Source organism: Prionailurus bengalensis, chromosome C1, assembly GCF_016509475.1.
Source record: "Prionailurus bengalensis isolate Pbe53 chromosome C1, Fcat_Pben_1.1_paternal_pri, whole genome shotgun sequence".
Lineage (NCBI taxonomy): Eukaryota > Metazoa > Chordata > Mammalia > Carnivora > Felidae > Prionailurus > Prionailurus bengalensis.
The window spans coordinates 55,667,672-55,681,160 of NC_057345.1; the positions used below are offsets into that span (position 1 = coordinate 55,667,672).

The window sequence follows — 13,489 nt, forward strand, 5'->3', positions numbered from 1 at the left end:
GAATACTGATTTCCTCTGAATTTGTCTTTCACAGGCCAAATGCAGTAATAGCTATCTTATAGGGTTAGTATAAGAAATACGTAAAATAAAGTTCAGAAGTTGCTTAGCAAAATGTTTGGGACATAAGAAGAGGTCAAATTTCAGTTCATTTGTTTTATCCTTCGCTGGGTTGGTTTATAAGATTGATTATACACAAACTCTGCCCACAACTGACCTTGACTTTCCTTTCTAGTTTATATAGCCTCTTGTCATATTGTTTTATTTCTTAAAAACTTTATTATATGGATTAATTTTAAGGATTTAGTTGACTAATAACTAAAATATAAATCCTGATGCCCAGAAGCAGATAGACTTATGGGATAGATAAATGGGGTATAGAAATAGAGTTCTTTTAAGCTCACAGGGACCTGGATAAGGGTGTTCTCCTACTCATTGAATAATGAGCCTAATGTATTTTACCACTCATTTTGCAAAGGAAGGGGAGGAGGGTGGTCACAGTTTCTGTCATTCTAGCTTCTTCCCTAAAAGTAGGTGTGAAAGGTCTGAGATTTGACATTACTTACAAGCTAACGAGTTAGGCTGCCACAGTTTGATCTATGCTCGCAAAGAAGTAGACTCCTGAGTCAGAGACAAAGGCCTGTTTATTACTCACCATGATAGGAATAGCATTTTCTGTATCAGTTCTCTGAGCCTCTATTCCACAGGGCAACAAGCAGAGGGCCAGATGACTTCTGCACACATAGTGCGTTGTTACAAGAGTGGAACCCTGAGCTTACAGAACCCAAATTTTTTATAATGAATAGTAACATACCTGCTCTTGCTCAAAGAAAAGCACTACCTCTTTCAAGGCTATTTGTTATACAAAAATCCTTGAGAAGCTAGGAACAAGGTAACCAGTGCCTCTTCTCATAAGATGTACAGAAATATAAGAGATCCATGGAGATTTTTTTTCCCCAGCAGCAGGAAGAACAAATGGGAGGCTAAGAGCCTAAGAATAAAAATTGAGTTTCTAGCACTAGATTCTTATGTAATATAAAGAATTAAACTTGGATTATAAATTTGATGGTTTAATTCACTAGAATAAAATCATAAATCTTCTCTTTATAAGTTGTATTGGTTTTGAGCTGCTTGTAATTTTTTTAATTCATCCACCTTCACTCCCTCTTTTAGGGTCTTATATTTAGAAAAATCCCCTGTAAAATTATACCTTGTTGCAGTTGAGTTAAAGGAATATAGGTAAAGGCCTTGATTTTGTGCTGCATGGGCTGGAGTTAAAGGAAGGTTACTGCACATCCATGGAATGGATATGAAATGGCACTGGTGCATAAAGGGAAGAAACCCAAGATCAGGACACAGCTCAGATGGAAGTATGGGGATTGCTTCAAAAGCTGCCTCTTCCCAAATAGGAATCTGTTATGGATAACTTCCCTGCTTTGGAATGTTTTATGTTTTTACAGAACAGCCACTGTGAAACGAAGGTCCAGAGCTTTCGTTCTGGTACCATGGGAGAATTCTAACTACATTTTTTTGTCATAAAGACATCCAGTTTGGATCTTTATTTTAATTATATTTGATTTTAACTTGCATAAAATATTTCTCCAGGTAAATGTCTCAGAAAGAATATATAGGTGGATTACCTTCTAGTTTTTCATATCCAAAAATTTCTCTTTTGTTCTCATATATAAATGATGATTCATCTAAATAGAGGATTCCTGGATTGCCATTCTGTTCAAAAGTTTAAAATTGTTTATTGTTTTCTAGCCTCAGAGATGCAGATGAGACATATAAAACTCATTTGACTTCCTTTCCTTTGTAATTAACCATTATTTTTCTGCCTTTGGACTTAAACAATTTTACTGTAAGTCTAGCAGTTGGTATTCCTTTTGATCTGAAAATTCAAGTCTGTCTTCAAAAAAAGGTCATTTTCCCCTAATATTTCTTTATTTCCTTACTATGTTTCTTACTTTCCTGATTTATGTATTAGGTATATATTTCCAGGTTGAATATCTTGAAATCTTAGTATATATCTCTTTTCAATCTGATTTTCTTTTTTTTTTTTGTATTTTCATAAGATATTGCTTCTATTTGACCTTCTAGACTGTCAATACTGTTTTTAACTGTATTCTATTTTTATTTTCCTACTCAATTTTTGATCCAGAAATATTTTTAAATCCCTTTTCCCTGATTATTTCTGTCCTTAAGATATATATTATCCTAAGTTTTCTTCTGTTTCTTCCATTATCTACCTCATCATGAGTCACTTGTTTTAATTGTCTTTATCTCCCTCCTTCATATGAGTCCCCTTAAATGAGGGATTTCTCTTCAACCTCTCATTTCAATGAGTGTGAGTTTCCTCAGCACATATAAAGGTGAGGCTATTTGAGACTCAGGTAATATCAGTCAGTGACAGATAAGATTCTTTTGCAGAGTATCAGTGGCAAACAAGCTGTCATAAGAGGGTCTCTTGATTAAAGGAGTGACAAATGAAGAGGCCTCTAGAAATGTTTCTTAAATTTTTAGATGTATACTAGAATCATCTAGGGTGCTCTGAAAACACACCAATGTCCAGACATCCCCCCCCCCGCCCCCCTGCCCATAGTTAAATCATGATCTCTAGGCAGGGCTCAGCATATTTTCCAAAAACTCTCAAGTGGGCAGTTAGTGTAAAGAGGCCCTGCTCTAGAATGTCAGGCTCCTCTAGGTATGAGCAATAATAAGGAGTCCTCTTCCAGGTACAGAGAAGAGGCAGTGTTCAGCCTAGTAGCGAACCTCTCCCCATAGAGAGCTGGAGTTGATGTTGTTACCTTCCCAGAATCCTCCTGGGGCCTTGAAGGAGCCTGTGCTTACATAACTGAGAAATGGTGTGGGCAGCAGGAATGAGGCATGAATCTCTGCGTCTACTCACGTAAAAGCCTCCATCTTCTCTATCCTTCCTGTTCCCAGGCCACCCTACCCTACTTACCCATAAGTCATACTTTACCTAAGATTTTAGAAATTATTGCCATATGTAAACATGGCTTGTGTATCTCATTTACTATCTTATTTTTAATGATTAGAATATATGATTGCATATTTCAAAAATACAGCTTATTTATTTATTTATTTATTTCAGTACTGGTTTTGGGAGTAGAACCCAGTGATTCATCATTAATATATAACATCCAATGCTCATCACAAGTGCCCATCCCCCACTCAATACCCCTCCAGAAATCCTTGGTTTGTTCTCTGTATTTAAGAGTCTCTTATGGTTTGCCTCTCTGTTTTTATCTTATTTTTCCTTCCCTTCCCTTATGTTTAATACAGTTTATATTTTTATTGCTGGGTTTTGTTTTTGTTTTGTTTTTTTCTGAGTGACTATTGTATGTTGGGGAATTTTAAACTCTTCACACATGTCAATACATTTAATTTGCAAAACAACCCTATGGAATACATACTATTATTATCCACACTGTAAATATGAGGATACTGAGACACAAAAGGTTATGTAACTTGTCCAAGGTCACAATTAGTAGTAAGTAAAGCTAAGATACAAACCTGGCAACTGGCCTATAAACCTCATCCTCTTAATCTCTGTGCCAGTCTAATGTCACATAGAGTATAAGACATGCATATTGAACGAAAGGAAGAAGGAATGTGGCCAATTAAATTTCACTACAGGCTGCAAGAGAATCCTTCATTAATATTTAACTATCTTTTCTATATGCAAGTTTATCCTATTGTCATAAAACTATTTCTAAAAGGAATATTCTTTTGACAGGTCTCATTATAGATTTATTTTTAGGACAATAATTCTTCTAATGAATAGCCCCTATTAATCTATTAATCTAAAGGGAAATATTTTTGGGGAGCCTAAATGGCTGTGTCAGTTAACTGTCTAACTCTTGATTTTGGCTCAGGTCATGATCTCACCATTTTTGAGTTTGAACCCTGTATCAGCTTCCACACTGAGAGAATCCTGCTTGGGATTCTCTTTCTCCCTCTCTCTCTGCCCCTCCCCTGCTTTTGCTCTCTCTCTCAAAATAAATAGATAAACGTTAAAAAAAAGAAAAATATTATTTTTTGTAACTTCAGTAGCTTTGAATTATTTACTGAGCTAACTTTCAGTGACAATTTAAATACCCTTAATCAACCTCCTTATTCCTAACTTGTTTTCTATTTCTTACCACTTTATAAGTAGTAAAATTGCCATTTTCAACTGATAATGCAGCACTAAATGCTTAAGTAATAGAGAAATCACTTTGTCTTTCCTTTATTTTTTTTAAAGGAGAGAGAGAAAGAGAGAGAGAGTGCTCACTCACCACTGGGGGAGGGGCAGAGAGAGAGAGGGAGAGAGAGAATCCAAAGGCGGTCTTGCACTGTCAGCACAGAGGTCTTGCACTGTCAGCACTGGGTGCTTGATCCCATGAATCTCAGGATCATAACCTGAGCTGACACCAAGAGTTGCACACAAACAACTGAGCCACCCAGGTGCCCCACTTTATCTTTATTCCAGGTAATTTTTAAAAGGGAATTTTGCTAAAATGAATATGACTCTTTTGTAAAAGGTCCATTTATGAAAAGTTGCAGAGAAGAGTATATTTGGTGTTTAATGAGAAATCTTAGAGACTATACACAGATTAGCTGAAAGATATCTTTAATATTGTTTCGGTTCCCATTTATCCCAGAAAAATGCTGAAATCCTGAACTGATAGTTACATGGGAAACATGTCTCTGGGAGTAACTGAGAAAAAAAGCCCTAAGAATTTGAATAGTTCTCATTCTTAGTTTTATGTAAGAATCTTTTGGGGAATCTTAAAAATAGTAATGCCTGGGGTCTACTCCAAACTAATTAAAGTAGAATCCAATTATTTTAAAGCTCCCCAAGTAATACTAATGTGCACGTGGGTTGAAAACTACTAGTCTGAAGGCAAAGCACAGCTACAAATAAACCTGGGAAGGTTTACATCAATTAGGTGATCACAGCACCCGGCTGAGAGGCACTATGATATTCAGCAAACTATGGAAGAAAACTGGAATGAACAGATGTTGGTGTTGGGCAGCTAGATCAGCAGGACATAAGCTAGAGCAGAGACTCAAAGGATGGTCCCTGGACCAGCAGCACCAGCATTACCTGGAAACCTATTAGATGTACAAATTGTCAGGCCCCACCCAGACCTACTGAATCAAAAATATTAAATCAAAAACTCTGCAGGTGCAGTCCAGCACTCTGTGTTTTAAGGAGCCCTCCATGTTTGAGACCCACTGGGCTAGAGCAGTTCATCTCTGTCATTAGTGTTCACAGGAATCAGCTGTGTGAAGTGTATCTGCCATCACAACTCAGTGTAGGAGTGAGGCTTAAGAGCACTGGTGGAGACTGGCCTCCTGAATTATAATTAACAAAACTTACAAGACCAGGAACTGTATCTTCAGATACAGAGGAACTGAGTTTATCCAATATAACCCATATAACCAGGATATCATTGTTGATATGAGGACAGAAACGTTCTGCCTTATGCTCTGTTACTTAAGCAATCATTCTGTTACAGCTAAAAAGGACTTCCTGCCAAGAATGGGTTGCTTCCTAGAAGAAGAATGCCCCCTCCTCAATGCCCCATAGACATCTAAAACTTAATATATCCAAAATGAAACTCAGACCTTATCACTGTAATCCTCTTCTCTATCTCAATCTGTGTTTCATCATATATTCTCTACCTAAGTACAAAATGTCATAATGCACTTAGTAACCAAGCCCGAAAGCTGCAAGCCATTCTACATTCAGAATGGGGTAGTGATAAACTTGCCATCCAACATTCATCCAGTTGCATGAGTGATAAAGAGCACAAGTCTGAAATCGAACCGCTAGAGTTTAAATCCAGTTTGAGCCACTTACCTGTGTGACCTTGGGCAAGTTATCTAACCCCACCGAGATGGGCTTCTCATCTATAAAACTGCACTGAACACACTGAGTGTTTACACAGAATAAATGAGGTAAGAACAGTGTCCACACTACCATCAAGGTACGATAGAAGTTCTATTCATTCTACATCTTATTATTTCTTTTGTCTGGGCTCTCCTCTACATTTCTGATGCCTAGAAAAATTATATAGCATTATGCCTGTCCACAATGCCAGTGAAAGACCAACTATGACATATTCAGGCTATCTCTTATAAGTACATAGAGAAACTGCCTTACTTGGTTTTCTAGGTGGACTTCTTTTGGCAGTCTATTGGTCTAAAATTTGAAATAAATCCTGACATTAATCTGGGGCAATGTAATAGAATTCAAGACAAGTCTTTCTTTAAAAATCCAGAATTGTAATTACTATCTAATAACACCTGTAATAATAAACTACAATAAATATTTTATAAACTAATTTATTCAGAATGCTGAATGAGTATGGTGTAACTCATAAGCACTATGAAACATGCCTATGTTTGACAAAGCTTACATTTAATACAGATTACATAATCTAAAACAAATCTACAGTAATGCTTTAAAACGTCCAACTGAGGGCGCCTGGGTGGCTCAGTCGGTTAAGCCTCCAACTTCAGCTCAGGTCACGATCTCACGGTCCGTGAGTTTGAGCCTGGCATCGGGCTCTGGGCTGATGGCTCAGAGCCTGGAGCCTGCTTCCGATTCTGTGTCTCCCTCTCTCTCTGCCCCTCCCCTGTTCATGCTCTGTCTCTCTCTGTCTCAAAAATAAATAAACGTTAAAAAAATTAAAAAAAAAAACACACCAAAAAACGTCCAACTGAAAGTTTGAGGTAATTAGGATGGTTACCTTTTTGGTTTTTTAATACCAAATGACTTGTCTTCTGTGCTCCTGGATATGTTCTTACATGTGGATGGAGCAATAGCCTCTTCAAATTCCAACTGAAAATCAAATGTCAGTGGTGTAACCAAAGTCTTTTTCTTTACTTGACTCTGAAGTCTGTTTTTCTGCAATAAATCCAAAGTACAACACACAAAAAAATGAGCACTTTTCATATAGGAAAAATCCTGTATGGAAAGGATGAAATTAGTCTCACTTTATGCACTCACACAGAATTTATGTGCCAGTCACTAATAGCAAAATATTACAGATTAAAAGCTGGGGGGCCTGTGTACCAACATTTTTTATACCATTGCTGTGTGACCTGAGCTACTCTTTTCCTATTGATGAAATGATAGGATGTTGGACTAGATGATCATGAAGGCTCCCTCCTAATTCTAAAATTCAGAATTTAAGAGTGACCTATATATTACACAAAGAAAACACTGATACATAGAGTTATTGGAAGGAGAGCAAGTTGATCTCTAACCTGCTGCTCTTGCTGTCCCCATGCACGTGATGAATCACTCCAACATTTGTCTAGTTGCGTAAGCCAGAGATGAAGTGAAGAAAGCAATCAAAAGACTTTGTTCAAATATTTATATAGATGGACTGAAGAGGGAAAAGGATATAGCTAACAAGTTAGTTAAGGAGCCAGAAATCTTTTCTAAAAAATTCTCTCAGCATTGCCCAGAGGAATAAAGTGATGAAAAATTTGACAGCAAGTCAAAGGATAGGAACTTCTGCTTCTGCCAGGAAAGGATTAAGCGCTACAGGAATTGCCCTCCTGCTGTAAACAACTAGAAACCCAGACAAAACATATGAAAACAACTGTAATCAGGCATTAGAGAACAGGCAGAGGGGGAACCATAATCCCTGAGAAAAGGGAAACAAATGAGGTAAATCCCACAATGGCTCAGCTTGCTTATTGAAGGTAGTTTCCTGGCTGAGAAGCAGTGAGGGGGAACTCACATCAAACCTCGTGGCCTTGACCTTGTTGTGTTTAAGAGATGGAAATTGCACCAACAATTACATTCTTGGGCATTTACCCCAGAGAAATGAAAACTTATGCTCACACAAAAACCTGTACACAAATATTCACAGCAGCTCTCTTTAATCTTTTTTTTAAAGCAGCTTTATTTTTAAAAGCAAAATACTGAAAAAAACCCAAACGTCCTTCAATGGGTGAGTGGTTGAAACTCTGTGTATTCATATAATGGCATACTACTCAGCAACAAAATTTACATATTATTTATAATAATAAGGCTATTGATTCATGCAAAATCTTAAAAGGCCCTCAAGGGCATTATGCTTAGTGAAAAGTCAATCTCAAAATTTCACATACTGAATGGTTCCATTTATATAACATTCTCAAAATTACTGAATTTTAAAGATTGGAGAACAGATTAGCCATTGCCAGGGATAGATGGGGAATGAAGTGCGGATATGGATACAAATACAGAAAAATAACATGAGGGAGTTCTTTCATGGTGATGGGTACGTGCTGTATCTTGATTGTGGTAGTGATTACACAAATCTCTTATGGGATAAAACTGATAAACCTATACACACAAATGAAGGCAGGTTTATAAATGGTGAAAACTAAATGAAATCTGTAGTCTGGTTAATGGTAATATGCCAATGTTAATATGGGTTGGGATTCATACTGGTTTTGATATTGTACACTACCCATATAAGATGTCACTACTGGGGGCAACTGGGTGAAAGGGACATGGGACTCTGTAGTACCTCTGCAACTTCCTATGACTTGATATTAATTTCAAAATATAAAAGTTAAAAAAATAAAGAAGCAATTACCAAAGTGATTTATATATTTTCATCTCATTTTTTGGTCGTTAAAAAAGAAAATAGAGACAATTCACCTTCGTAAATGTATGTAGGTGTATGTATGTGTATGTGTACCTGTATATTTATATTGTGAGTATATGTAAAGATAAATGGGTTTATGCATACATAGATAATATTTGTATATCTTTGTAACAGCACAAAAGAAGATGTGGATGGATAAACCCAAATTGCTAAATTTTGTTTGCCCCAAGGAAGCAGTTGAGGAGGCCAAAGACAATTTTTCTTTATGTAATTTCCTTTAAGCATAATTTATATATATAAATATGTATATATGTAAAACTGCTCCTAGGGTCATGGGATTGAGCCCACATAAGGCTCCATGCTCAGCAAGGAGCCTGCCTAAGATTCTCTCTCTCTCTCTCTCTCTCTCTCTCTCCCTCTGCCCCCACCCCTGCTCATGCTCTCTCTCTCTAAAATAAAAATAATAAATAAATAACATTAAAAATAAGAAAAAATTTAAATTTGATTGTATATACTTAAAAAGAATTTCCAGAAAATCCTCTATTAGTAACACATGAACTAGACATAGTAACACAAAATGAGAATATTTATGGAAATGGTTTACACAAAAGAAGACCCTAGTAAAAAAGGTAAGAATTATTATTACTAATCATAACTTAAAATTCATATAAAAGGGAATTTCAGGACAAATTACAAAGATTTATCTCTGATTATATTTTCTAAAATACATTTCATTTTAAACAAGAAAATTAAAAAGGAGTGAACTTTGGGGTGCTTAAATCTAATATGGTTGCATTAGTAAGTTACTCCTGGTTTGCTATTTCAAAATTTGGGTAGCAATGACAGAAAGAATTTATTGGTTTTCCCAATATTTCTCTTTTTTTTCTAATAAAAGGAGACAGTTATGAAAAAAAGAGAAAGGTTATTATTCAAGCATTAACGTTTTCATTTTCAGGTTCACAAATATGTTCAGTCACTTCAGAGTTCCTCTTTGTGCTGTCTTCCTTGATTTCTGAGACTCTATGCTCTTCATGCCTCATTTATCCACATTGTTAAATTATTTTGCAAGTCTTTGTGTAACCAAATTAAATTCCTCATATGTGCTAAAAATCTAGTTTTTGAAAATTATATTCTTTATTAACATTTTATATTGAATTTTATAAAAGTCTCATGTTATTTAATTTTTATGACCTTTACTTTTAATTTGGTAACTACACCAAATATTTTCTTCCTTTTAATAAACCAATTAAATAACTTTTTATATGTTTAACATATTAATGAGAACTATAGGAGTAGTCACATTTACTATTTGACTGCTTATTTGATTTTTTATCTTAATCACCTTAGATACATTATATCCTAATATAATGTGGCAGCTATCCAGAAGTTACCTGGTATATCTAGTTAATTCCTTATAGTATACACTTACCTAGATGACTTTTTGAATATAATGATTTGCTTTTTACAAATTAGTTTACAACTCCATACTACTGCATCATTAACTAAAAAATAAAGATAATCATTCACATTTGAAATAACATTTTAATGATTAAATTTTATTTTAGCTTTTATTTACAAACCTTTGCTCTTCTGGCCAAGAGCATCTTTGCCTGCTCATCCAGAATATCTAACTTCTCTAAGATTTTTTCTGCCATTTTCAGTCAGTAAATTCCTATTTAAAAAGGAGAAAAAAGAAAAAATCTCCAAAACAATTAAAATTTAAACATATAATTGAATATTTAGGCATAAGAGATCCACATTTACATTTCTGTTTGGGGTACAAAAGAGAACTGTAGAGATCATGGAATAGGTCATGGAACTGTAGGGGTACCCAAGTTTTTTAGACAAAAAGGTCACATGATCAGAACTCCCAGATGTGTGTGAACCTTAGGAATTTTTAAATGTATGATAAAGGGAAATTGACCCAGAATTGACTCATACTTGAAGCAAGGACATGTGGCTTGATTTATATCTATTTTCTTTTTGTTGTGATATAATTTTAATGAAAGTAAATGTGAAGAGCTCACATTTGTATAATTAATTGCATTCAAATTAAATTGGTCAATGATCCAAGACTGTTAATACAGCACTCGAAGGCGATCAGTCACACAGAAGGAGCAGCTGTCAAGCTGGTTGGGTCCTACTGCCATAATAATAAATATTCTCTAGTCAATTAATATTGCTGAAAATTACATCTGGGGTCAGGCAGCCCATATTAGGCTTGGGGACCTGAATGTTAGACATCAGGACACAAAATACCTTTCCAATGCAACACAAATAACTAGGAGGAGCTGAGTAGAGGCAAGAATCAGAGTATTAACCCAAAGCTCCCACTATATTTTTGCTCAGTGAATTGAATGGGTTCCAGTGGCATTTAAATGTAGAAGTTGTATGGTTCATAGGAAGTACTGAATTCATCAATATTTCTAAGGCACATCAATGTCAACACTAAAGTTCTTTCTGGCTCAAAAATGTCTACGCTATTTCTCCCATATTGCATATTATTCAATCAATATCTCACAAAGACACAAAGACAATAATACATGAAAAGCCAAGGATTAACGATTCTATGCCAAAAGCTCACATTATTTAGTACTTGATTTCTCTTAACTATCTTTTCTACTCTTGGACTCTTCTGAGCTATGGGGCTGCAAGGCAGATTGTTTGCCTTGTTACGAACATCATAACTTGAAGTTGCAAGTTGGAGACGGGATGTGCAGGCAAGGGTGTTAGCACAATTATGAGTACCTCGGACTTTCTGGGTCTCCTATTGAAGAGTAAGGGACAGATTTTGGCAGACATTTTAGATTATCTGGATGCTATGTGTTGTCTTTTGTGATCCAGGAACCAATCCTCTCATATATCCTAAAAGCAACTAAAGGAATTTTAGTTTCTGTGTTTTTCTTACGCATAATATGAGTTCAAGGTGGGGTGGAGAAGGCTCCCATATTTCTCTCCAAAATTTCTTCTATTGGAGACAAAAGATTTCTATTTCTCAATCAGGGAAAGAAAGGCTTTCCTAACTGTAGGAACCAGCATACTGAAGTGAATGGGTTTCCCAATTTGGGGAAGGTATAAATGACACAAGGGACAACTGAGACACACGGCTTCCTTGTGAGAGGGAACAGAAAGCAGGTATTTTTAAAGAGTAAGATGTCCTACACCTCTCACTTTCCACACATCTTCAACATCACAACAGACATTTTAGGATGCACCATATCATCACATTTTACACACACACACATACACACACACACACAGCTGTAATTTGAAGGAATTCTGTTGTTTATTTAAAATTATTTTGCTAGTCAATTATTTAGCTATGATTTGATTCCTGGCAAATCACTGTGCATATCATGAGGTATTTTTAATGTTTAATTATTTTTGAGAGAGAGAGAGAGAGAAAGAGCATGAGTAGGGGAAGGGCAGAGAGAGAGGGAGACACAGAATCTGAAGCGGGCTCCAGGCTCTGAGCTGTCAGCACAGAGCCCGATGCGGGGCTCGAACTGACAAACCGTGAGATCACGACCTGCGCTGAAGTTGGACACTTAGCCAACTATGAGTTTTTTTGTTTTGAAGTGAGAAAATCTAATTAACAAATTATTTTTAAGGGTCAATGACAGTTTTTATGAATACTAAATTTGAAGTTAATGAAGTTGACAGAATGTTATTAATTTCAGTTTTGTAGTTTTATTTTCATATTTTGAAGCCTATACTTTTTTTTTCAGTTTGCAGTGTGCCAGGGGTTTCTAATGGCTAAATCTCCCTGGGATAAAGTGGAGGTGAGGAAACACTTTAGACTAACTTGCTTACTTTCATCATTATACCAAGGGTACCAAGGGCTTAGCTGTATCAGGCAGGTCTAATATGACAGTGTATCCCAACTGCTTTGCATAAACTAAAAACTAATCCTTTAATGCTAAATTCTGCATCATATGTTCCTTGATATGACCTTCTGAGTTTCAGTCCTTTTTTGATTCAATCATTTGCACTTTCATTTCATTTCCAGAATATTGGCTTCATACTTCATACTTCTTTTTCTATGGGCACATATTCTACTTCATGAATTCTATTTCTGTGAGTATATATTATCATTTGATGGCATGCATTTATTTGTTCATTTCTTCATTTGGCTACCTAACTGTATTACAAGAGAGATATGGTGCTAGGTACTCCATCAAATTTACTGAGGAAGTTGGACCTGACAGATATTACCTTCCTGGGCAAGGCAGATGGGCTCTCCTGTATCACTAAGAAAACAGAGACCATCAAGTAGAACTTCAACTTCTCTCTCTCATGCCAAAATCTTATCTGCGTCCATTCCCATCTCACTTGTATTTTAATTTTAATGGAATTGTTGTCTCTCCTTTTCAAAGTTAACCCCTCCCAGTGTACTCTAGACTCTATTACTTCTGTCCTAAAAGAATTATTTCCATTGGTGTAGCCTCTCTCTAGTATCTGTCATTCTCTTTTCTTTACCAGTTGCTTCTCCTTAGCATGCTCACACCTCTTCTGGTTTAAAAAAAAAAAAAAATTCTTCTCCTAATCCTACTAGCTGTTATTCTCTCTCACCTTCCCTTAGTGACAAATTTCTTAAAATGCTCATGTATACTTACATCTCTTTTCCTTCTTAATTTACCATCATTTGGCTTCCTTCTATACTATATCTGCTCTGGTCACCAGGGTCACCATCTTATAAATAAGTGGGCACTTTTCTGCTCCTATTTACCTTATTTGAATGTCTACAACTCTTGTTAATGTTAGCCACACCTTTCTATGGAAAATCTGCCCTCCCTTGGTTTCTATGACAACAGTCACATCTTCTTACTCTCTCTGAAGATTCCTTCTTCCTCAGATCACTCCTTAAA

General features: G+C 35.9%; 1 protein-coding gene across 1 annotated transcript in view; it reads right to left on the reverse strand.

Moving 5' to 3' along the window:
- CC1H1orf141 (chromosome C1 C1orf141 homolog) overlaps positions 1 to 13,489 on the reverse strand; it is a 43,296-nt gene that overhangs the window by 27,451 nt on the left and 2,356 nt on the right. Inside the window, exons 2-3 of the mRNA XM_043575220.1 lie at positions 10,202 to 10,293; positions 6,762 to 6,919 (exon numbers count right to left, since the gene is read on the reverse strand). Of these exons, the coding sequence (XP_043431155.1) occupies positions 6,762 to 6,919; positions 10,202 to 10,276 (233 nt within the window). The 5' untranslated portion in view covers positions 10,277 to 10,293. The remainder of the gene's footprint in view (positions 1 to 6,761; positions 6,920 to 10,201; positions 10,294 to 13,489) is intronic.